Genomic DNA, 26,590 nt, shown 5'->3' with positions numbered 1-26,590 from the left:
CCCTCTCTTCTTATCAGCTGGACACTTCACTCTCCACTCTAGTCCTCTGTGGCTATGTCACTGACTCTGGGTCCAAGACTCCCCAGGTCTTGCCACACTGCTGGTCAACCAGGTCTCTACCTGGATTCACAGGAGTCTTGAACATTGTAGGGCTTAGCTCTCAGCTTCATTGCTGTTTTTCCCTCACTTCCTATAACTGGGGACTTTTGAGCCTGTTTAATTCAATACATTTAGATACAAAAATCCAATACTCAGAGCTATGTTGATATTTCAGGAAAATCAATTTTTAAAAAGTTAATAAAAGACTTACCCTTCTAAGTCAGTGATAGATTGGAATAATGTAAGAATAACATGTAAAAGGTTTGTGTGGCTGATGTTCAGTAGGCAGGTTGTATTTGCTTTCTTTCAGTGAAATAGCTGAGCTAGAAAGAACAAAAGGACCATGTACTTTGATGAGACATTAAAAAATGATGTAGTATGCTTACAGCTGCATCTCAATGGTGTTATGCAAATTAAGCTATGGCAAAGCATCTGCTTTCTAATATTCCTGCTATCAGAGGATGCAGAAAATAGCTCTATAGTAAACACAAATAGTTTTTAGCAATATACAAAGTATTTATAAAATGTAGAGCTTTGGGTAAGGAGAGGTGGAGTCATGTGAATATGAATTCTTTCCTATTTAGGAGAGATGAACTTTTTATGAATAAAATTATAGTATGACTATTCCAATACTTTTCTTTATTTCAAAACATCATCAATTAATATTTAAAACTACATTTATGAGGACTGATTTTAAATGAAGTTGGGCAATGGTTACTAACTTTATTAGTACTTAAGGCTTTCTTACATTTTCCTCCATCCTGTGTTTTGAAGGTTGCCTTCTACAGTCTTCATATGTTAAATAATAACTAATTTGTATTTTATGTTTCTAATTAATCAAGTAAAATATAAATATATGTGTGTGAGTGTCTGTGTATAAAATTGTTGTATGAACAGAATGACATAATCACACATGAGTGTTATCAATTGGTATAATTCCAATTAAAAACAAAAAAAAGTGACAGTTAAACCATCCTGTGTAGTCTTGAAGTTAAGGGTTTCATTTCAGTTCAATGTTTAAAAATACTAACAATAATCTACAGACCCAGAGAAATATTCGTGTGCATATTTTAAAACTTTTTATTGTGAATTGAGTGTAGGTTAACAGACATCATCAGCTTTACTTTCAACCAATCATGTGGTTTGTTTCATCTCAATGATTATAATCCCCTCCCTGAAAAAGCAGTTACCCTGTTTCCACCCTCTGGCATCCTTTTAATCTTATTGTTCACAAATGAACAAAGCAAAAATATTTGATGTATACATACAAAACAAAAAAATCCAGGTTTGTTTAAATGTCCAAAGGGCACATTTTGCAAGCCTGTCTCCTGCCCACAGGCACACAGCATTTCTCAGTCCATGAATTTAGAGCCTGCAGCTGCTCTGTCTCTTCATGCCATCGCCTCTGCCACTGTCTCGACTGTTACTGCTTTTCTAGGTGGGATCTTATGCTCCACTCCTACTCTTCCTTCTTAATGGTCCTAGGATCCTCTATTCCTGCAATGAAAGATAACTTCTCCCGAGTTTTAGTTACACATCTTCTACAATTACAGTTGTGACCATCGCAATTAATCCTGCTAACAATTACTCACATTTGAATCATAAAATGCTGTCACCATCATCTCCTACTTCTTTTCGCCAGATCCATCTGGCAATGAGGAAAACTGTTCAGTGGGTATTCTAGTTTATCACCCTTGTTCTGAAACTAAGCACACTCATGAAAGCTTGTAAGCAAGCCACATCATGCCTTTATAGCCCCACATTTTTTTTTTTTAAAAAAAGGTTTTATTGTAAATTGAGTGAAAGTTCACAGGGCATGCCATCAGTTCAACAAATCTTATTTTGTTTCATTGCAATGATTATAATCCCCTCCATGCACCATCAGTTAACAGTATTTACATCTATTTCTTTTCTTTTCTTTTTGATGTACACATACCAAATGTCCTAAGAGCATATTTTGTAAGCCAGACTCCTGCCCACTAGCACACATCCTTTCTCATGCTATTGGCCTAGAGTCCTCAGCTGCTTTCTTTCTCTATGCCATCGCCTCTGCCTCCATCTCTGCCATTTCCACTTTTCTGGTTAGGATCCCATTCATTCTTTCCTCTTGCTGGTCCTAGGGTCCTCTGTTCCTGAAATGGAAGATTAATTACTCCTCCCTTTTAGCTTCACATCTTCTGCATTTACCCTGTGGCAATCATAGTCAGTCATAATAACAATTATTCACTAATGAATCATAAAATCCTATCCCCCTCCTCCCTCATCCTCTTACACCAGACACATCTGGAAAAGAGGAAAACTACTCAGTGGGGTTCTACCTTAACCCTTCATTCTGAAACCAAGCACACTCATGAAAGCTTGTAAATCATCTACTTTGTGCCTTTATAGCCCTCCATTTTTGATAGCCATTTTTCAAGTTACCCATCCCTATCAACCCAGTGTACTGAGGAGGCAAGCTTGATCCTTGATATGCAGAATCCTTCCCTTTTGGTTGAAATTTTGAGCAACTACATCCGTAAGCAAAGGTCAAGGTCATCAAATTGTAGCAATTTATGCTTACACCCTATATCAAACTTCTTGATCTTCATCTGGTTGAGTTCTGGTCAGCTAGCCACCCAAGTTATGTCAAATGGGTACTGTGTGCAAGTTTAGAAGTTCTCATACTCCTCCCCCCACTTCAGACCAGCTGGCCACTTCACTCTCAATTCTAGCCCTCATTGGCGAGGTCAGTGCCCATGGGTTTGAGAATTCACATGCCTCCCTAAGCTTTGGACCACCCAGCCCTTCCTCTTCTCTCTCTCTCATCTCAAAGTCAACAGGTGCCTTTGGAACATGGCCAAACTCAGCTCATGTCTCCATTGCTGCATTTGCCCAACTTCTGCTCACAAGTAGACCAGAGTGGTCACAAGCAAGCTTATAAACCTGCTCATGTGTTCCCTCCAAGTTTCAGTCTTAGAAGAAGGTTTACCTTGATAGGCTGACTTTTCTTGCCATGATGACTCCAAAACAAACAGCTTGCTTGATCTTGTAACAGCCAGTCTGCTTTTTTTTTCTTTTTTTTTTTTTTTCCTGCTAGCCTTTCTTTAAAGAACAAGAAGTATCGTCTGTTCCTCTGGCTGCTCCAGGTTGGTCTGCATGTCTTTTCAAGTGGGAGTGTCCCAGCTCAGAAGGTTCTGAGTGGGGTTCAGGAATCCACCTAAGGCCCCATACTCGATAAAAGCTTAATAAGAAGCCTGATTTCCCTCGGCAAATTCTGGTTGCCATAAGTCAGAATCAATGATGGCAGTGGGCATTTTTGGATCTTGAGAAATAAGTCTACTACACATGCATGTATAATGGTCTCTCTTCCTCAGAACCCTTAATTGATTCTTTGTGTCTTATAACCAGGATGTCTGTATTAGATACCCAGATCAGGCCTACCTTTCCAGACTCATCATACCTCAATGATACAGGCCTTTCAGTTCCTTTTAGGAGACATATGTTCCCTACTTCTGTTTTCAATGTACTCCCTCTGTTTCCCACAGCACTTAATCCTTGGTCATTCTTTAATTCTTGGGACAAGTTTAATTCTTGGGGCAAGAGTGCTCTCTCTGACTTGCAGGGTAGATTTGGTCCTCTTTATTTTACATACTCATAATATCCTGTGATTTTATTTCTAGAGAAGCTGTTCTAGTTTATAAGCATATTTTTGCATTGTTATTTTTCCACTCTTTCTCCAATTAGAGCACAAGCTTCAAAGGGCAAGAATCATGTCTTTTTAGGTCATAACTGTTTGTTACTCCTTGTGTTTAGCCCAATTGCTGGCATATGATAGAAGGTCAATAAATATTTTCATGTTTATGTAGTCTGTACAGAACATGCCTGAGACATTTATACAGTTCATAGAGAATGATTTGATAAGAAGTGACTCACAAACTACTTTTGTCCATAGCTCTGGTATCCTGGGTAGTTTAAGAGATTCCAGGGTAGGAATGCTTTTCCCATCTCTCTGGATTGGAATGCACCCTCACCTAGATTTTCACATTCTTGAAGTGTTTTTCCTTTTCCTGTTTCTTCAGTGACATTTTTATGTTTGAGTCTAAAGCCCTACAGTCAGGAGATAGATCATGTTTAATATAAATGGCAGTAAAACTGCCCAAGCAATGAATGTGTTATGTAGACACAGTGAGTAAGCAAATAAGCTATGTGATATTAAGCTGTGTTTTTGTGTACCTTTTTGGAGATGGTACTGAATTCCCAGAACACAGAATATGATTTATTTTTGTGATATTCTGCATCAGCAAATAGGGTATATATTAGATGCTTGGAAAATTCTTAGTTACAAATTTACCTCTCACTGTCTTCATTTATATGTCTTATAGGCAACTTTAATTTTCTCTGTTACTCTTTTCAGAAAGAATAACAAACTTGATCACCTTACATCCTATATGTCTCATTGTGGACTATCAATGTTATTCTTCAATTAAAATGCAAATTCTCAAATAACGATAACTCCTATACTGATAAACTTATTAATGAAATTCATAGGATCATACAGACATTGTTATAGTAAAGTATTGCCTATTTTAATTCCAGAAGAGAGCCATTGCTTCTCATCAATAAGAAAGTAGGATTAAAAGTAAAGAACATGAGTGAAGATTATATTTACAGAGCCTGTCTATGTATTCAACAAATGTTTATTAAGTGCCTATTTTTGTGCATGAATTTGGGAAAACTCAGACAAAGAGATGGGCATTTTCTATGAGACTTAGAATTTTATTTCAGATGATAACATGCTGATAAGAGCTGAGTTTAAGTCTATTTTTTTTTTTTTAGGTGTAGAATGAGGATCAAAAATACATATCTCATAAAATTGTTGTGAGGAGTAAATAAGGTGGTAGATTTAAAACACCCTGGGCAGGGGCGCAGTATTGAGCCTACTCAGGGCTTGGGCTGTTCTCTGCTCCTGAGAAGCGTGTCCCGCCCATTGTTCTGCAGGCACTGCACCTACTGGGGAGGACTCCATCGGGGCCTCTTGCAGGTCTATGCTGCGGCCTTGAAGTAGACAGGTGTAGGGAGACATGAATAATGGGCATTTATCATCAAGCAAACCTTTGGGAACACTTATACCAGTGCCTCACATGCAATAAACACATAATGTGTATTATTATTATTATTATTATTATTCTGAGATTTTGTTCCTACCTAGCCTCATATTTATTTTCCTCTGTTTCTCCTTAATTGTTTTATTCCATGTTGCCATCAGAGCTAAAATTTTAAAACCTGGGTCTGATTGTGCAGGCTCTTCTATACTATCTTCCTAATATTTAAAAGACTTCAGTGGTTTTCTGTTGTCTGAAGAAGAAAGTTTAAAGTGCATGTGTGGAACTGAGCCCCTCACCATCCATCTGTCACTTTTTTTTTTTTTTTTGCCAAACCAGCTTTTGCCTTGACCATCCACTTGGTTGCACCCAAAAAGACTGCATACTCCTATACTTCCTCACCTTGACTTGTGCTTTTCCTCGTGCATAGAGTTCCCACTGCCTCACCTTGTCTTTTCACCCACAACCTGAAGAAACAGTTCTCCATGGGCAAGTCTTGAGATTGTTCTTATTCTTCCCAGACAGAATTTGTTGGTCCCTGTTCATTTCATCTCCCTTTATCATTATATCAGCTGTTTAGCATTTATCAGATGTTATTTAAGTGTTTCATTTTTTTGTGCATAAGATTGCTATGAGTTCAAGCCGACTCAACAGCACCTATGAAAAACATCAACAATTAAAGCTATTTATGTATATATGGAGTCCTGGTGTGGTGCTGTGGGTTAATGTGCTGGACTGTAAAGTTGGTTTGATCTGTAAGGTTTGTGGTTCAAGCTCACCAGCTGCTCCTTGGAAGCCCTATACAGGATCGGTATGGGTCAGAACGGACTCGATGGCACTTAACAACAACAAATATATATATCTTGCTGTCCACTAGCTTGTGAGTTCCTTGAGAGCAAGGATTATACCTTATCACTATATTACCTGGACCTAGTGGTCACCTCAGTAGAATTTGATGAAATAATGTATTGAGATCTGATTTGTGTTTTGATTTAAATATGGTTTTGTGATTCCAGATTCTGGGCCTTATCCAAAACATGAGTGTTTTCCAGTGTCCACAGTGTAAACACAGAACTCACATATTTGGTGCTGATGGTGCAAGGAAACTAGCACAGATCCTTGATCTTGATGTTTTAGGTAAGACCATCGGATGTTACTTTGCATAGGAAGTGGCAGAAGGGAAAGTGGGAATGAGGCATGGTGATGAAGAGAGTTTCAGAAAGTGACAAATTAATTTGGTTTTGTGTTTTAAATTAAGTTGGTATAGCGCAGTTCTATGTTAACCTTTCTTTGCCTTCGTAGAATACTTAATTAGTGGAAGTCTTTTTGAATAAGGAGATTAGCTCTCCCATCTATGATAATAACTTCTCCTTTAGATAAAAAAAGAGAGTCCTGGTGTGGTGCAGTTAGGATAAGCACTGGACCACAAGGTTGGTTTGAACTGCAAGGTTGGCAGTTCAAACCCACCAGATACTCCTCCGAAATCCTATATAGAGCCCCTATGAATGAGAACTGGCTCGGCGGCACTAACAACCTAGATATAAACTGCTTATAACTTCAAGTTGTGCTTTATGATCTCATTACTTTGAATGGAAGCCCATATTTTAAATTAGGGTCATAATTTTGTTTGCTAACTTGGGAACTCATTTCTCAGTATGTTGTTGTTGTTAAGTGCCATCGAGTTTGTTCCGACTCTTAGTGACCCAGTGTAGAGTTTCCAAGAGCAGCTGGTGGGTTTGAACTAGCAGCCTTGTGATTAGCAACCCAGTGCTTATCCTGTAGCGCAACACCAGGGCTCATTTCTCAGTATAAGCAAATATATATAAAATGACCTCTTCAATATTGTTTTAGCAACCTCTGGAAGCATCCCTTCCTGGTACATATGTAAAAATGCTTGTTTTATGTAATCTTTGTATTTATATTTGCCATGTCTATAAAAAGGAGTTCTCGTAGCATAGTGGTTATGGTCAGGCTCCTAACTTCAAGGTCAGCAGTTCGAAACTACCAGCCATACTGAGAAAGATAAGGCTTTCTGCTCCTGTAAAGATTTATAGCCTCGGAAACCCTGTACAGGGTCGCTGTGAGTTGGAACCAACTCCATGGCACATAAACATCATCCACCACCATGTCTATAAAATATGACACCTGAAAATTTTTTTGCATATCTTGTGTACAGCACAAAATGGAAAGATGAATTTGTGTTAGACGGATAACTCAAATCTTATGTTAAACAAAACACATATTTTGGATAAAACATGATTTTTCAGAAGTCCATATACAACTTAATGGACTTTTTAGAAAACATGTTTTGCTGTTCTAATTATGAATGAGTTTCTATTGGGAGCAAAGACAGCTGTTAGCTGTTGAGTGAGAGAGGAATAGAATATGGATTATTAGTTTTAGGTAGTTAAAAATTAAGATCCCTTAGAGACTGAAGAATTTCAAAACATTCTCTGTTATAATTAAATTTTTAAAAGTTAAAGTTAAATGTTTTATTATTATTATGCATTTTCACTATAGCAGTCATCACAATACCAGGTGAATACTAATGATATATTTTGATACATTACTATAATTATAGACACTAATTATATTCTGCAACTGTTTTTCATTTAACTAACGTAAAAAGTTCAATTTATCAAATCTGCATAATAACATAACAGATTGACATTCACTTATCTAATAAAGTAAATGTGTAATTATAATAGCATTATTGAATTATGTTGGCAGTATTATCATTCCCTAACTTATAAATGGGTGGTACAATTTTGTAAGTCAGTTATTTAGAATTTGAAACATATCTCTTAGAGAAACAATCTCACATTTGGAAGTTCCCTTCTAACCACAAATGTACACTTACCCTAAAAATGTATCAGTAACACTGCTTACTGATCACAGAAAAAAGTATTTCCCCCCCAAACACTGTGTTTGCGGGGAAATACTTCAGAGTCCCACCCAACTTAAAGACACAAGTCTTCCTTTTAATGCATCCATGGCGTCTCAGAGGGGACTCCCATGATAGGGAACAAGGGTGCCAATAATGAAGAGGTCGGAACTGGGAATGAAGAACACAAAGTAGGGAAAGTTCTCATAGTCATGGCCTCCTGACTGATTGAACCCCTCATAGAGATCCTGTATAGGGTTTCCCAGGCTGTAAATCTTTACAGGAGCAGAAAGCCCCGTCTTTCTCCCATGGAGTGCCTGGTAGCCTCAAACTGCTGACCTCGAGGTCAGCAGCCCACTTCATAACTCACTATACTTCCAGGGCTACTTGACTGAACCCCTAGGAACCCTTATTTGTCCTTCACTGACTCCTTAGGTTGTGTTTTAAATGATTTTTTTTTTTGTAAAATGTCTCTACAAATTTTTGTCCATATATATGAACTAGCATGAAGAATAGTGAAGGTAGTCACTTCCCATCTTAGAGAAAAGCCCTTTAACCCATTATGTGTCTGAAATATACCCACACTTCCTTCAGTTATAGTCCCTAAATATACTCTCAATCTCAACACTGCCCCTACCTCATTCCCCACACCTTTAGACCCTATTATGCCTCTCTAGCTACAAAATGAGGCCTCTGGTCCTGTAAAGAATGACAGCCTGAGAAACCATATACAGGGGGGTTGCTATGAGTTAGAACCGACTCCATGGCACCCAGTAGCCTCAGCAGGGACTGTTACCATGTTACTCCTTTCACTCTGCTGACCTATTGTTGTCTTGTAACATTTTCCTCCTTCCTGGTCTACTCTTCTGCCTACCTATAGGTAGGTCTGTGAGTCCCTGGAAGACAGAAATAAGCTCACCAGTGACTATATTAAGGAGGTTTTACTCCTTCTACCTCCCCCCTTCTATTACTGCATTGGAAATGAAAGCGTACACAATGAAAATCTAGAAAATCTAGTGTAAAGGAAAAGGGAAAATCCTACAGGTTCCTAAGCATTTTCTAAAGCTTGTTTTCTCCCGTATAAACCCTTATTTCCTACAGAGTATAAAGCTGATCCATAGAATCGATATCCGATTTACTAAAAAGCTAATTTTTAAATGGATGCTGAAATACTCTGTATTTTGTCCTTTGGCTATTGAATGAATATTTAGGAAACACGTAAAAGCATTGATTAAGATTTCAAAACAAGCTGACAGGGGCATGAGTATCTGTTCCTCTGCCATGTACTTCATAATATAGATTGTAGTTTTTCTGTTAAGTGCTGTTGAGTTGGTTCTGACTTACAGGGACCCTATAAAGGGTTTCCGAGGAGTGCTTGGTGGGTTTGAACTGCCAACCTTGAGGTCTAGTGCTTATCCTACAGCGCCATCCCAGGACTCCAAGTAAAGAAGAAATCACAGGCCTTAACCCTGGAGTGGCTGCCACATGGTTTTCATAAATATCTGTGCAATCACTATACTACGCTCAGCTGGGATATTTTTCCAGTCATCTTCATTTGAGGTTTCTTTTTCAGAGATTTAGCAATTTGAAGATAGAATTCAAGTTGCTTTGAATTTATCTAGCTTCAGATTTTGTTGCTTTCTGAAGTTCAAATGGTAAAATTCTAAACGCCTATGGGAATTTCTCTGGTACTAATGTATATCTGGTGGTTCTTTTAGGAGACATTCCTTTACACCTTAATATAAGGGAAACTTCAGATACAGGACAGCCAATTGTGTTTTCACAGCCTGATAGTGATGAGGTAAGTTGCCTTTTAAACATACCCTGTTTGTTTCTTTTTATAAGATATATATGTTTTTGATGTACAGAAAGTTGAAAAGACCATGTCTGTCTATTTATAGTACATATATGTAAAGAAGGGACTATCAACCAGACAAGTCCATCCATAAAAAATCATCACTAAGAGTTTTCTCCCCAAGAACCTGAACAATGAAAACCTAGAAAATCCTAATTTTGTTGGCTAACAGTAACCTAACTTCCCAAGGTTATTACACTCCAGTCTTAGAACTTCAGCCAATTGTTAGGAGAAGGGAACTTAACATAAGGACATTTCATCAACCATTGAAGGTGACATTTTTATTGCATTTATTTTAATAAATATGATTGGGGAAGTGGGATGGAAACAAAAGTAGCATCTTATTATGTTGTTAAGTACATTTGAGTCACTTCTGACTCATTGGGACCCTATATAGGGTTTCCGAGGAGCGACTGGTGGGTTTGAACTATTGACATTGTGGTTAGCTGTCAAGTGCTTATTCTACAGCACCACCCCAGAGCTCTGTGTGTTTATTAGCAAACATCATTTGAAGTATAGTAAATAGATTCTCAAGGTTTTTGAGATTTTATGACTTTAAGTATAACCTTTTATTTCAATCTTTTAAAAAACGAAAGAGAATCACATATATCTCTTCTCTGTTAAGTAGCACTTGTTATATAAATTAGAAACTGGATCATCATCTGGTACATCAGTTTTGTACTATCATATGGTACATTTGGTTTTTTGTGTTCCTTTGTTGAATGGCTCTAATCTATCTTTTAAATTTTTTTTCCCTTATCTAATGGGTAAAACTTCAGAATAATATTATTTTTAACATCTATAACTACTGCCTTTACCATTCTAGTTTGCTTCCTGGATCTAATTTTCTTGGAACTGAAAATTTAAAAAGCCAAGTTTGGCTAGAACTGTGAATAAAGTCATTTGACAGTAAGTTGACAGGAATCTTGTCTAAGTAGCGTAATTTAAAGTTATTTCTTCAGAAGCTCAGAAATTCTTTCCCATTCTGTGCGTCTGCAGTTGTAGTAAAGACGATTCAGTTGCTAGGAATATGTGCTGTCTGAGTAAACACAGCTGAACATTTGTCTTTTTTCTGCTTTTTAGTATTATATAAATGTTAATAGGAATTTTCAGATAAGGAAATTTTATAGTTATTTCTTTCTTTCACAATTAAAGTCTGAGAATCCCAACTACCATAGGTGTACTTTACTTTATGCATTAAATGAAAACATATAAAAATGGAAGCCTTTATTTTAAAATAACATATTTTTAGTTGCCTCCTGAGAACAGACTATTTAAAAACATTCTGTAGTGATCCCTTATGAACAGAGTAAAAGCTAGTTTATTTCAATTATTAGTTTCAGTGTTTAATAAATAGTTTTTCACCTGTGCATTCCTTGTTCTTTTCTGAGATTCTCCAAAAGCAAGGAGCATTTAAAGAAAGTTAAAGGAGTGTAATAAAACAGAACATACAGAAATCACCCAAGGATGACATTGAAGTCTCCTCTGGTAGCGTAGTGGTTACGAATAAGGTTGCGATCCGCAAGGTCAGCAGTTTGAAACTACCAGGTGTTCTGCGGGAGAAAGATGAGGCTTTCTGCTCCTGTAAAGATTTATAGCCTCGGAAAACCCTGTTCAGGGTCACTATGAGTCTGAACCGACCCCACAGCACATACCACCACCAACAGTATGGAAGATGTGGAGTTACATGTCTTTATCATTTATTTTTGCTTATTGTTTACTCTTTTTATATAACATTTATGAGCATTTTAAGATTGTATCCTTCCCCTAGTATTGGCATAGTGGATTACACAGTGGGCTGCTAACCCAAGGTCAGCGGTTCAAATCTACTAGTTGCTCCATGGGAGAAAGATGAGGCTTTCTGCTCCTGTAAACACTTACAGCCTCAGAGAACGTACAGAGTCTCTATGAGTTGGCACCTACTCTGTAGTACAGAGAATAGTATTAGGACCTTTGTGGTCTAGGCTAGTTTTTATTTGATGAGGTGTCTGCAAAAATAGAGAGAATTTCATCTGTCACACTATCAGCCTAGAATATGAAGACTTCTGATCAATATTAAGATTTAGACATGGCCAAGAGAAGGAAAAAACAGTGGTGCCATGCTCCATAGAAGGTAACACTTCCTATTTTTAGAGAATTGTTGTTGTTAGTGCCATCTAGCCAGTTCAACTCACAGTGACCGTGTATACGGTTTCCAAGGAGTGGTTGGTGGGGTTAGCGGTCCAGTGCTTATCCTATTGCACCACACCAGAACTCCTTTAGAGTGTAATCACTTATTATTATTAGTCCTGGTGTGGCACTGTGGGTTAATGTGCTGGACTGCAAAGTTGGTTTGAACCTTAAATTTGGCAGTTCAAGCTTACTGTTCTCTCTTCGGAAACCCTATACAGAGTTGCTATGGGTCAGAACCAACTCGACAGCACTTAACAACAACAATAATATTGTAGCACTTACAGTGTGCCAGATACTGTTAGATGTTTTATATACATTATTTGTATCGTCACAACATTTAATACATGTAAATAGTCCCAATTTTGCAGGTGAGGAAACTGAATGAGGCTCAAGGAAGTTAAAATCTGTTTCTCAAGATATGAGAGCTATGGTAAGATATGATTAAAAAGCAGGCCAGTTTCTTTCAAATATTGACCTTTTTCCATTTTATAACCTTCTGTGTCCTATACGAATAGCTAGGATACTTCAGTTCCTTCTAAGAAGCACAGGTACTTAGGTGTGCTAAGTAAATACACTATCTTATTTGATCTCTTAGCATTTTTCTGAGATGGGATCATAATCTCCTTGTTTGAGATGAAGAAACAGAGACTTGTGTACTTTAAGGAACTTGGCTCAGGTAGTACTAGAGGCCTGATCCATAGCCAACTTGTCTACACTCAAGAAAGAGCAAGTTTCAGAGTCTCTTCTGACATCCATTTTGGTCTTTTTTTTTTTTTTTTAAGTTTTTGTTGTGAATTGAGTGATAGTTTACATGAGGGAACATCAATTTCACACTCATCGTTTCATTGCAATGATTACAATGGTATGATGTTCTTGATGTTATCCCACAACACCTTTGGTCTTTGGACATTAGTGTCTAATGCATCAAATCCATCTGTACTGGAGACGGACTTTAAATTCAGGTAGGATATACTCAAGATCATATTTTAGTGCTTATATGGAGTTGTTTTAATTTTCTTCATTTTCAGCTTAAACTTACATGTGAGCAATTGAAGGTTTGTTCCATAGTCGGCTCTTGGCCTTGTTTTGGCTAATCACACTGAGCTTCTCCACCGACTCTTTCCACAGATGTAGTCAGTTTGATTCCTGTGTGTTTTGACTGGTTGAGATCTGCTTGTGTAGTCATTGTCATGCTGTTTAAAAAGGTTATTTGCAATTAAAAAAAGTCATTGATCTTGCAAAAGTTAATCATGGGATCTCCAGCATAATTTCTATCACAAAATTCTTATTTTCTAGTTACTGATCCTTCTTCTTTGTTTCCAGCTTTTACATTCTAATCCCCAGTAGTTATCAGTGCACCTTTATTACACGTTTACTCCATTTGAGACTGAATAAGTTGGTTGTTGCTATTGTTAGGTGCCATTGGGTCGGTTCTGACTCATAATAACTGAATAAGGTTTTGGAAGGAGTCTTGTTGTATAGGGTTTCCGAAGGAGACCTGGGAGCATAGTGGGTTACAAGTTGGGCTGCAAACCATCAGGTCAGCAGTTCAAATCTACCAGCCATTCCACAGAAGAAAGATGAGGCTTTCTATACTCCTGTAAAGATTTACAGTCTCAGAAACCCTATGCAGGGTCACTGTGAGGAACTGACTCCATGGCACACTATCACATTCAATCATAGGGTTTCCAAGGAGTGACTGGTAGGTTTGAATGGCAGACTGATGTTTAGCAGTCCAATGCTTATCCTGCAGTGCCACACCAGGAGTCAGAAGAAGGTGGTAAAATTCTTCTATTTCATCATCCTTGGCTTTAGTGGTTAGTGTGTAAATTTGATAATAGTGGTATTAACTGATCTTCCTTATGTTGTTGCTGTTGCTAAGTACCGTTGAGTCGATTCCAATTCATGGTGATCCCAACCCACATAGGGTTTCCGAGGAGCAGCTGGTGGGTTTGAGCTGCATACCTTGTGGTTCAGACTGACCTTGAGGTCCAGTGTTTATCCTGTAGCACCAAACCAGGACTTCTGGTTTTCTTTGTAGGTGTATGGATATTATCCTACCATAGACAGCATTGTACTTCCAGATAGATCTTGAAATGCTGTATTTGACCTTTGGTGGTAAATAAAATGATAATGTGAAAATAGTTTGAAAAATGTCAAGTAGGATACAAATGAGTAATTCTTGTCTTCTGAAGTTTCCTTTATAAGATGTCATGACACTAAAATGTCATTCTTTTCTCCTTTTTTAATTAAAGGACTCTGTAGCATTTCAAAATCAGAGTAGCAGAATTTTATTCATGACATGGGAACAGAGTTTCTAGCTTCAGTGTTAAAGATATTAACTTTTAGAACTGAGGAAGCTGTGATTGAGTCCTGGAATCTCGATTCAATTGACTAATTTTGTGATGAACTTACCTCCAGACAACTCTTTTATCTTCCTCATTAACTCAAGTGGACATGTGTTCTCAGAAGCTAGCCCCAGTCCTCCTAACAGATCCTGTTTATTCATGGAAACTTAATGCCCAGCCTACTTGCCTTTCTATATTCAAATAATAAAGGAAGCATTTATTTAACACATGATAAACTCCCAGAAGCCCTATACAGGGTGGCTATGAGTCAGAACTGACTTGAGGGCACTTAACAACAACAACACACTTCTGCAAGAGTTATTGAGATGTTGTTGTTGTTTTTAAGTGCCTGACATTCCATTATAATACACAGTGATCTTGTGTAGGGTTTCCTACTGTTAGTGGGCTTGAACCTCCAACCTTTCAGTCAGCAGTCCCGTGAATACTCTACACGTATCCTACAGAGCCACACCAGGATGACCAGGATGTTGTTGGTAAGTGCTGTCAAATCATTTCTGACCCATAGCGACCCTGTATAGGGTTTCCAACAAGCAGCTGGTGAGCTTGAATCACCGACTTTGTGGTTCAAATGACTTTGCAGTCTAGCGCATTAGCCCACAGTGCTACACCAGAACTCCCTACACCAAGATGGAACCTATAAAATTAGTGTTAATCATTAGCTATATAGACTGTCATCCTTTATTATTTGGTTTTGTTGTTGTTGTTAAGTGCCATCGAGTCAGTTCCCACCGATAACGACCCTGTCTAGGGTTTCCGAGGAGCAGCTGATGAGCTTGAACTGCCAACCTTGCAGTTCAAACGGCTTTGAAGTCTGGCGCTTTAACCTACAGTGCCACACAATAAACCCATTGCTATACATTCATACTCATAGTGACCCTACAGGACAAAGCAGACCTGCCCCAAAGGGTTTTCAAGGCTGTAATCTTTACAGAAGTATCCTACTACATTTTTTCTTCCTAGAGATTGATACACAAGCAAAATTGTTCTTCAGAAAAATTTCATCTTTAGCTTTTTGTCTTCCTTCATACTCTGTCTTCCACACTCACCATCTTGTATCATTTACCCAAATTGTGGTTAATTTAAGATATCTTGGGGAAAGTTGGAAGAGATTACAGTGGCAATTTAAAAAACATCTATATATTGGCCATTCAGCCAATGAGCAAACTCTTCTGCACATGTGCACCACCGAGAAAAGCAGAGTCAGTGAAGCATCAAACATAGATCTTGTAGAATACTAGAGAAAGGGAAAGAAAGTGGAAGCTTAAAAGTCTGAACTCTTAAATTCAATAGTGCTGCTTCATGCTGGTATGATTATAATTGTTGATTTCATTAAATATTACTTTTGCATTTGATTGCATCTAGGACATGAGTAATGGGCCTATGACTGATGATTTTGTGGTTTTATCCTTTTTATTCAGTAAAATTTTTAATATTAGCAGGTAGAAATGTGTGCTATAAAATATAACTGATAGTTTCAAATATATGTGGAAATTATTATCCTGTAATTTCTAAATTATTACCTTAAGGTATTTTTATATGAAATGATGGTGCCTGGTAAATTAGAATTTCAGATCTTTAAAAACATAGAAAAAGGGGAAAAAACTCCCGTTACAACTGCTTGCACTTTGATTACCAGCCATTCTTTGTTGCTTGTGAATGATGGAGCTGACCAATAGGACACAGCTGTCCTATCTGTGTAATAGATGACCCCATACAAAGATCTTAAATAAAAGATAAGACTATATAGAATTTAGTTGATGAAAATAAGAGACTCTTAATATTTTGATAAATCTGAAGCATATCTTAAATATATGATGTGTGTATATTGTCTTTTTACAAATTATGGATTCAACAAAAGGGAGAGATTTCACGTAATTATTCCTCAAGGAGAAAAAAGTACCCAAAAGGACATGTTCATATGAGCTCTTCAATGTTGTTGCTTTTAGGGGCTGTTGACTCAGTTTAGAACTCCTAGTGACCCTATGTAAACCAGAACAAAACACTGCTTAGTCTTGCTCCATCCTCACAATTGTTGCTATGTTTGAGTTCATTTTTGCAGCCACTGTGTCAATCCACATCATTGAGTGTCTTCCTCTTTTTTGCTTTCCAATAAAGATTATGAATTCCTTGCTGTTGTTTTAGTTGTTAAGTATCATTCATTAGGTCCCAAATCATAGCGACCCTGTGTAGGGTTTCTCAGGCTGCACATCTTTGCAGGAGCAGAAAGCCTCATCTTTCCCACAGATTGACTGGTAGACTCAAACCACTGACCTTGTGGTTTGCAGTCTAGTGTGTGTCCTACAAAGCCACTGTGCTTCTTTGGTTTCCTTAAAGAGAAAATAATGACAGCAGCAATGATGATGTATTCAGTGCTTCTACTGTGCAAGTTCTTCACACTGTCTTATTCTCATTTAATACACCTTAAAACCATTTCATAGATGTGCAGACTGAGCTTAGCTAAGCAACTTGCTCTAAGCCTTACAGGTAATAAGTAGTGGGGCCAAGATTTAAACCCTGCCTGTGTGACTTCAAAGCCCCAACTCTCCACTTGTGGGCTATTCGGTCTCTCTTTTATTATGATCATATCCCACACATAGGCCAGGACTATGCCTTGCACATAGTAAGAACAAAAAGTTGAAATGATATTTCATTGACTGAAAAAATTCAATGTAACAGTTTTGTAGAAACTGAAACTTAAAATAAGCACTTTTAGTAGCTTTTCTGCAAACAATCTAACCACTACTTTTGGGTGTGATGTGTAATCCATTAAAAAGCAAAGGTTATATGTAGCATATTTGATTATTCTAGACTCATTCACTGTTTTGTGTAGTCTGACAGGTTTCTCTAATTTAACGTAGGTAAATCCATACTAAGCGATTACAGAACTATAGTCATATCTCAGCTTGCCTTGTTGTTGTTGTTAAGTGCCATCGAGTCGGTTCCGACCCATAGCAACCCTGTATAGGGTTTCTGAGGAGTGGCTGGTGAGATTGAACTGCTGACCTTGTGGTTCAAACTGACTTTGCAGTCAGCACATGAACCCACAGCGCCATGCCAGGACTCCCAGCTTGCCTTAGTGAGCTGTAAATTTTCATCTCAGAATATTAGGCATTAACACCTAGGAAACCTACTAGGAGATAAAAGGTGTTTAGAAAAATGCATGGGTAAAAATCAAAACATTGGATTTAAGAGAAACAATTTCTTTATAAATATACTTTATTTTCATTTTAAAATAAAAACTGTTATTTCTATTAACCGTCAGAGAGTGAAACCACTTTTAGGCTAAGTATTAGGCTGAAAATTATTTGGGTCTTGCAATATAATGTGTGATGTGGTGGAGAAAGCTGGACTTTGAAATCTGCTGGAGCCAGATTTGAATCTTTTCTAGCTCACTGACTTTATGACATGAAGCACAGTTTTTCTTAATTACTCCCAGTTTTTTCCTCTATTAAAATGGGTTGGTAACACCTGGCACAAAGTAGGTGCAAAATATTAAGTAGCAACCATTCCTCCTGCCTCCCTCTCTGCTCAGCTGGCTTCAATAATTCATTACAGTGGCCACACAGGACTCAGATACCATGCCAGTAGTTAGGGGGTTTATTAGGGAAGCTAACAGGTTACAATACAGGGTCAGAAAATGCTCAGAACACAGTTGTTTCAGTCAGCTTCTGATCAGTGGCCTACAGCACACACCACTCCACCATGGACCACAGCCTGAAGGCACTGTGCTCTAGCTGTGTGGATCAGCAAACCTAGCTCACCCACTGAAGTGCTTAGATGTACCCATGTCACTGCCCTCCTTGCTCCCTGGGCTGGGAAGCCACTGCTCTGTCTGGTGCTTTGGTTTTTGTTCTGCTGCTGCTCCTCTGCCACTCCTTTGATGCCATAGCTAGCTGTCCCAGGATCAAGGAGGTTCAGTGCACAGAAATCTCAGGGTCCAAAGGACATGCTCCCCTCCTGGCTCTTCTTTGTTGGTAGCGAGATCCTCCTGAGGCTTCCAAGATGGTTCGCTTTATACTCATGCTAGTTTCAAGTTTTTACTACTACATTAACTCCACTAACATCCACAGCTGAATCATGCTATCCTATCAGTATCTTCTCCAACCTCTTACCCCAGAGATGGAGAATATCTGGCCTGCAGGCCATATGAGGCCTGTGAAATAATTTAGCATGACCCTGCCAAGGGAACTTCACTTCCAGCCATCGCATTGTTGTTTTTAAGTGCCGTTGAGTCAGTTCTGACTCATAGCAACCCTAGTGTCCAAGAAGCAGCTGGTGAGCTTGAGCCACCAACCTTGTGGTTCAAAGTGGCCTTACAGTCCAGTGCATTAACCAGCAGTGCCACACCAGGGCTCCAGTCATCACAGTTGTTGTTGTTATTAAGTGCTGTCGAGGCAGTTCTGACCCATAGCAACCCTCTATAGGGTTTCCGAGGAGCAACTGGTGAGCTTGAACTGCTGACCTTATAGTTTAAACCGACTTTGCAGTCCAGCGCATCAATCCATAGTACTACACCAGACTCCAGTCATCACGTTGTTGTTATGAAGTGACTTCGAGTCAATTCTTACTCATAGCAACCCTGTATAGGGTTTCCAAGGAGCAGCTGGTGATCTTGAACTGCCAACCTTGCAGTTCAAATGGCTTTGCAGTCTGGAGCATTAACCCACAGTGCCACACCAGGACTCCAGCCATCACATTAGGGGTGAGTTAATTAAATGTGTGGCCGAATACAATAGGCTAATTTTTAAGTTGATAATTTTGTATGGCCTATTAACAATGTTACAAATTGTGGCAGGAAAAAGTTTGCCCCACCCTGCCTTACCCAGACCCATCAGGGCAGAAGTGTTGCTTGGTGGGATTTACAGAAGCAACAGTATATATTTCACTGCACCACAGTAGGTACTCAGTAAAAATTTTTAAAGCCTTATTTGTTATTCATAAGGGCTAAGGTACACCTGACCCAAGCCATGGTATTTTCATTCATCTCATATGGACAATGAATAAAGAAGACTGGAAGAATCGATGTGCTTGAATTATGGTGTTGGTGAAAAATACTGAATTACCATGAACTGCGAGAAGAATAAACAAATCTGTCTGGGAAGAATTGCAGGCAGAATGCTCCTTAGAAGTGAGGATGGAGAGACTTCATTTGACCTACTTTGGACATGTTGTCAAGAGGGACCAATCCCTGAAGAAGGACATCATGCTTGGTAAAGAGGAAGACTCCCAACAAAACAGATTGACCCAGTAGCAGCAACAATGGGCTCCAACCTATCAGCAGGTGTATGGATGGTACAGGATTGGAGAGTGTTTCATTCTGCTGAGCATAGGGCCACTATGAGGTGGAACCGACTCGACAGCACCTAATAACCTAGAATGAATGTTTTGAGTGTGCAATCAGGCCAATCAACATGTAGTGAACATGTTAAAATCTTAACATTTGCTGCCTCTTCATCTACCAACTTATCAAGACGGAAAAACAAAAAACACATCTCATAGCCACAACCAAGTGGTCCCTAATCATAATATGCCCTTATTACTGATTTGACACCCTAATAACCAACCCACCTACACGCTGGTGTTGAGTCAATTCCAACTCATAGCAATTCTATAATGCAGTTTAGAACTGCTGTAAATATTGTGAGGCTATAAATCTTTACAGGAACAGACAGTCCCCTCAGAGCAGCTGATGGGTTTGAACTGCCAATCTGTGGTTAGCAGCCCAATGCTTAACCCACTGCACTACCAGTGCTCCTCTGCTGCTAACCCAGTGATAATAAAGATAATTAACTACTTCTGCTGTTTTGAGAACCCAAATAATGGTTTTAGCCCACAACTTTTCTCTCTGGCTCTCTTCCTGCCTGGTTGAGCCTTCTCTGGTATGTTCCTTCCTGTGAGGCCAGCCTCTCAAGGAGTATTGTGAATCTAACTCTAGGACATGTGAATAATAAAAAATTCTCTTGTTTCATGGGCCTTCTTCATAGTCTTGACAGCCTATTAAAGCAACCTAACAACTAAGTGATTGGAACAGAGAACTAGTCTTAAAAGAAAATAATTTTTAAATGAAATTTTAACATGTATTTGGTAAAATAAAACATTCTTCAGCTGTTGAGGCTAATGTGTGGAGTCCTGGTGTGGTTGTTGTTGTTGTTAAGTGCCATCGAGTTGATTCCAACCCATAGCAACCCTGTATAGGGCTTCCAAGGAGCAGCTGGTGGACTTGAACCACCAACCTTGCAGTTCAAAAGACTGACTGGACTGCAAAGTTGGTTTGAACCACAAGGTCGGCGGTTCAAGCTCACCAGCTGCTCCTCAGACAACATGGCTGATGAATGTATCTTAGTTTATCTCGTGTTGCTATGGCAGAAATACCACAAGTGGGTGATTTTAACAAACAGAAATTTATGTTCTCACAGTTTAGGGCTCTAGGGAAAGAGTTTCTTTCTCTGTTGACTCTGGAGGAAGAACTTGCCTCTTCTGAATTTCTGGTCATGGGCAGTCTTCATGTGCCTTGGCATTCACTCCTACCCCCATCTCTGTGCTGCTCCCTGGTTTAATCTTTTATATCTTAAAAGAAATTGACTTAAGGTATTCCCTACATTAATCTTGCTTCATTAATACAACAAAGACTGCCCATTCCCAAATGAGATTGTAACCAAAGACATGGTACTGTTGTTAGGTGCCAGACATGATGTCCTTTCCTAGGGACTGTTAGCTCCTGACATTTCCAGACTACAAGACACAAAGTCTCACCATCCTTACTTCTAAGTAGCATTCTGGCTGCACATCTTCAAAGAAAGAGTTGTTTGTTCTTCTGCCAGTCCGTGGTACTTTCTTCGCCAACACCATAATTCAAATGCATCAATTCTGCTCTGGTCTTCCTTATACATTGCATAACTTTCACATACTGTGAGGTGATTGAGAATACCACAGTGGGGTCAGGTGCTCCTTAGCTCTTAAAATGACATCTTTCCTCTTTAACACTTTAGATTAAGAGGTCTTTTGTCACAGATATGCCTGATGCAATATGCCTTTGGTTTCTTGACTGATGCTTCCATGACTTTTGATTGTGGATCCCAGTACAATGAAGTCTTTGACTCAGTTTGTCATGATGATATTTATAGGTCCACTTTTGAGAAATTGTGTTTTCTTTATATTGCGATGCAATCCATACTGCAAGCTGTAGATTTTGATATTCATCAGCAAGTATTTATAGTCCGTTTCTCTTCCAACAAACAAGGTTGTGTTATCTGCATATTGCAGGTTGTCTTCCACCAATCCTGATGCCATGTTCTTCTTCATATAATCCAGTTTCTTGGATATGTGTTCAGCATAAATTGAATAAGTATGGAGAAAGAATACACCCTGGTGCACACTTTTCATGATTTTAAACCAGTCGGTATCCCCTTGTTCTGTTCTAATGACTGACTTTTGGTCTTTGTGCAGGTTTCTGATGAGCATAATTAAATGTTTTGGGATTTTCATTCTTCTCAGTGTTAATATCCATAGTGTGTTATGGCACACACAGTCGAATACCTTTTGCATAGTCAATAAAGCACAAGTAAACATCTTTCTGGCATTCTCTGCTTTCTTTCAAGATTCATCAGCAAGTATATTCCTCGTTCCACATCCTTTTTTGAATCTGGGTTGAATTTCTGGTAGCTCCCTTTTGATATACTGCTGCAACCATTTTTTAATTATTTTGAGCAAAATTTTGCTTGCGTATGATATTAATGATATTGTTCAATGATTTCCTCATTCCATTCAGTCACCTTTCTTTGAAATGGGCACCAATGTGGATTTCTTCCAAGAAATTGGTCAAGTAGCTGTTTTCCAAATTTCTTGGTGTGAACAAGTGAAGTCCTTCAACACTGCATCAATTTGTTGAAACTTTTCAACTAATATTCTGTCAATTCCTGGAGCCATGTTTTTACCAGGGCCTTCAGTGCAGCTGGGACTTCTTCCTTTGGTACCATCTTAAAATGCTACCTCTGGAAATGTTTGGACATTGACCAATTCTTTTTGGTACAGTGACTCTGTGTATTTTCCTTCCATCTTCTTTTGATGCTTTATGCATCATTTAATATTTTGCCCAGAGACTCCTTCTCTATTGCAAATTAAGGCTTTTTATTCAGTTCTGTAAGCTTGAGAAGTGCTGAGCATATTCTTCTCTTTGGTTTTCTAACTCTAGTTCTTTGCACATTTCTTCCAGTTGCATTGGATTCTCTTTGTTCAAGAGCAAGTTTCAGAGTCTCTTCTGACATCCTTTTGATCTTTTCTTCCTTGATTTTTAATGATCTTTTGCTTTCTTTTTATATGATGATCTTGCTGTCATCCCACAACTCCTCTGGTCTTCTGTCTTCTCTCAGTGCATCAAATCTGTTCTGAATTCAGGTGGGATATATACAAGGTTATATTTTGGCTCTCATAGACTTTTAAATTTTTCTTCAGTTTCAGGCTTGCATATAAGCATTTGATGGTCTGTTCCATCGTTGGTTCCTGACCTTGTTTTGGCTGATGATACTGAGCTTCTCCATCATCCTTTTCCACAGATATGATTGATTTGAGGGAGCACAGTGGCTCCATACAATAAGCACTGGACTGTATACTACAAGGTCAGTGGTTTGAGCTCACCAGCTGCTCTTTAGGAGAAAGATGAGACTTTCTACTTCTAACAAAGGAAACCTTATACAGGATCTCTATGACTCAATATCAACTTGACAGCACTTAACAACAACTGATTAATATGTTCCATCTGGCAAGATCCACATGTATAGTGCCTATTTATGTTGTTGAAAAAAGGTGTTTGTAGTAAATAAGTCACTGGTCTTGCAAAATTCTATCATGTGATAGTTTCTATCACCAAGGTCATATTTTCCAGTTACCAATCCTTCCCTTTTGTTTTCAACTTTCACATTCTAATTGCAGTAAATATCAGTGCATCTTGATTGCGTGTTTAATGATCAATTTCAGACTGAAGAAATTGGTAGAATTCTTCAATTTTATTATCATTGGTTTTAGTGATTGGTGCATAAATTTGAGTCATAGCCATATTAGCTGATATTCCTTGTTGGTGTATGGATATTATCCTATCACAGACAGCATTGTACTTCAGTAGATCTCAAAATGCTGTTTTTAATGATGGATGTGACTCCATTCCTCTTCAATTTGTTTATTCTGGCATGGTAAACCAGTTAATTGTTAGATTCAAATTGCTCAATACCTTTCCATTTCAGTCCACTAATGCCTTTAATATTAATCTTTATGAACGCCATTTCAGTTTTGAAAACTTCCAATTTTGCTAGATTAGTGCTTTGTACATTCCATATCCCAGTTATTAGCAAATTTTTGCAGCTATTTCTTCCCATTTTGAGTCATGCTCTGTCAGAAAATCAAGCTCCTGAAAGCTTAACTCCATCCACATCATTATGGTCAACTCTACTTTGAGGAGGCAGCTCTTCCCAATCACATTTTTAGTGCCTTCCAACCTGAGGGGTTCATCTTTTGACACAGTATTAGACAATAGTCCACTGCTATTCATAGGTTTTCAGTGGCTAACCTTCAAGAAGTCATGTGCATCTTCTTATCCTGGAAGCTCATCTGAAACCTGTCTACCATGAGTGACCCTGCTGGCATTTAAAGTACTGATGGCATAGCTTCCAGCATTACAGCAGCACATGAGCCACCACAGTACAGCAAACTGACAGCGGAGTTGTGGAGCCATCAGCACAGCGGTATAGGATTTAAGATGCATATTTTGGGGGCCATAATTCAGCCCATAGTAGTCTTAAAATAAAGAATGTGTAAAACTTACTTAAAGCACTTGGTCAAGTCACAGTAAACTGACTTCAAACATCCTATTTTACTGCAGAGAGTCTGTAGTTCGCCAGGCTAGGTTCACAGACCACATCAACTGTTACTAACAGCTTTGGACAAAACACTTCATCTTTTAAAGTCTTGAGTTTTTCAACTGTAAAGTGGGGATCGTGTCAGAATATATCCCATAGGATAGAAATAATACTTGGTAGTTATTAAGTGCTCAGTAAATTTTAGCTGTTATTATCATCATTAGTAATAGTAGTGTGCATGTTGTTATTGTTGTTGTTTTGTGCCATCGAGTTGGTTTTGACTCATAGTGACCCAGTATAGGATTTCCAAGGAGCAGCTGGTAGGTTTGAATCACTAACATTGCAGTTAGCAGTCCAGTGCTTATCCTACAGCATCACACCAGGGGATGTATATTGTTGTTAAGTCCCATCCAGTCGGTTCCGACTCATAGTGACCCTATATAGGGTTCCCAAGAGTAGCTGATGGGTTTGAACTGCCAACCTTGCAGTTCAAACTGATCTTTTGGCCCAATGTTTGTATGCTGTTAAATGCCACCATGTCGGTTCTAACTCATAGCGACTCGGTGTAGGGTTTCCATGGAGTGGCTCACGAGTTTGAACTGACGACCTTGTGGTTCAGCCAACCTTGCAGTCCAATGTTTATCCCACAGTGCCACACCAGGACTCTATATAACTGTTAGTATATGTGTGTAAACTTACTATTGTGTCTTATGGTTACTTTTTATGAATAAAGCAGGGGGAGTAAGTTGAACTGCAGTTGTTTTTTATGCTTTTAAAATGGAAATGTCAGGACAATTGTTTTACAGAGAATATGGTAGCATTGGTTTAGTTTGTGGCCCATTCCTTGCCTTGGAAGCTGCTCTCACTGTTGTGCTATATCGGGGCCCCAGAGACGAAGACTGTCATTGGTGAACCCGGGATCCCTGCATGGTACACAAAATCTGTTTAGGTTAAGGAGCCTGTGGATGCTCAGTGCGGCTATCACACACCTTTCTCAGGTGAACTGTAGAAAATATTTTCCAGAGATAAACCATTGGGTGTAATAAATAGTTATGCTTAAAATGACTAACTGCTCTTGTGCCAAAGAAGTTTTGATAGTATGTACCTCAAGGTGTCAATTCGTCAGTGAAAAAGGTGTAATTCTTCTGCAAGTAGAATGGGTTGCTAGTTTGCTGACATGGGATTAGAGTTTTTAAAATAGTAACTGCTGCTGTTAAATATTTTTCAGAAAGTCACTTTCCAATTGTTACCCTAAAATACTTTTTCTCCTCACCCCACCTGTAAGGCACACAGCAGATTCTTCTGTACTGGATTTTCTCATCTCATTCACCTGTTAAATACCAAAGTTGGTGGGCAACTATGTCAAACAGAATTTTCATACATCATTTAATGGCAAGAAATGTAGAACAAATGAATATGAGTCTGTTCTTTCATAGGCCAAAGCTTACCTGAAGATTGCTGAAGAAGTGGTGAGAAGACTGCCCCCTCCTGCAGAATGAATCTTCAAGTGTCCTGGAAATTTGTCTGGAACTTGACAAGATGACCTGTGGATATTAGCAGGGCGATGGTGGACTCTATAGAGATGGTAGCAATCAGAGTTGTTTTCTTGTATGCTAAGGAAATAATGTCTTATCTTCAGGCTTGATTTGCTAACTGATGATTCACAAATAAAATTTTTATGTAACAATGCTAATTGCTGTGTGTAAGAAATCTTCTTTTGAAAACTTTTATGTACCAAATCTAACCGCACAGAATCACATTTTATTTTATTGAACTAACCTCTAAGGAATAATGAGTTTATAATGTTACAAGCCCTCCAACCCACAGTTTAGAAGAGACCTAACTGTGCTCTTTTTTCAAAACATCAGAGTTGGTCAGTTATAGGATTTACTAAGTTTGTGTAGGGACAAAATGTATTTCCTCCCCACCAGGCTTTTTGGCCTGGGTTTAAATCCTACCTCTATACTGTCTTGGATATTTTATTAATTTATTATTTATTTATTTATTTTTACTGTTTTATTGTGAATTTATGTGATCGTTTACATGGGAGAAGATTAGCATTACATTCATCCTATCATATATCGTTTCATTGCCATGGTTACAGTCCCTTCCATGCATCATCAACCAACCAAAGGGTATACCCTGCAAGCCTGCCTCCCAGTCAGTACACAGCCCCTCTCCCTCTCTGTGTCTAAAGTCCCCAACTGCTCCATCTCCACGTCATCATCTCTGCCTCCATCTCTGGCATCACTGCTTCTCTGGGTAGGGCCTAGAGTCAGTGG

General features: G+C 38.6%; 1 protein-coding gene across 1 annotated transcript in view; it reads left to right on the top strand.

The window, feature by feature from the left end:
• Positions 1 to 25,961, top strand: part of NUBPL (nucleotide binding protein-like) — a 340,480-nt gene extending 314,519 nt beyond the window's left edge. Inside the window, exons 9-11 of the mRNA XM_006835362.1 lie at positions 6,197 to 6,317; positions 9,783 to 9,865; positions 25,745 to 25,961. Coding sequence (XP_006835425.1) covers positions 6,197 to 6,317; positions 9,783 to 9,865; positions 25,745 to 25,807 — 267 coding nt within the window. The 3' untranslated portion in view covers positions 25,808 to 25,961. The remainder of the gene's footprint in view (positions 1 to 6,196; positions 6,318 to 9,782; positions 9,866 to 25,744) is intronic.
• The last annotated feature ends 629 nt before the right edge of the window (positions 25,962 to 26,590 follow it).

This window comes from Chrysochloris asiatica, unplaced genomic scaffold, assembly GCF_000296735.1.
Source record: "Chrysochloris asiatica unplaced genomic scaffold, ChrAsi1.0 scaffold00017, whole genome shotgun sequence".
NCBI lineage: Eukaryota > Metazoa > Chordata > Mammalia > Afrosoricida > Chrysochloridae > Chrysochloris > Chrysochloris asiatica.
This window is presented reverse-complemented; position numbering and strand designations above follow the sequence as displayed.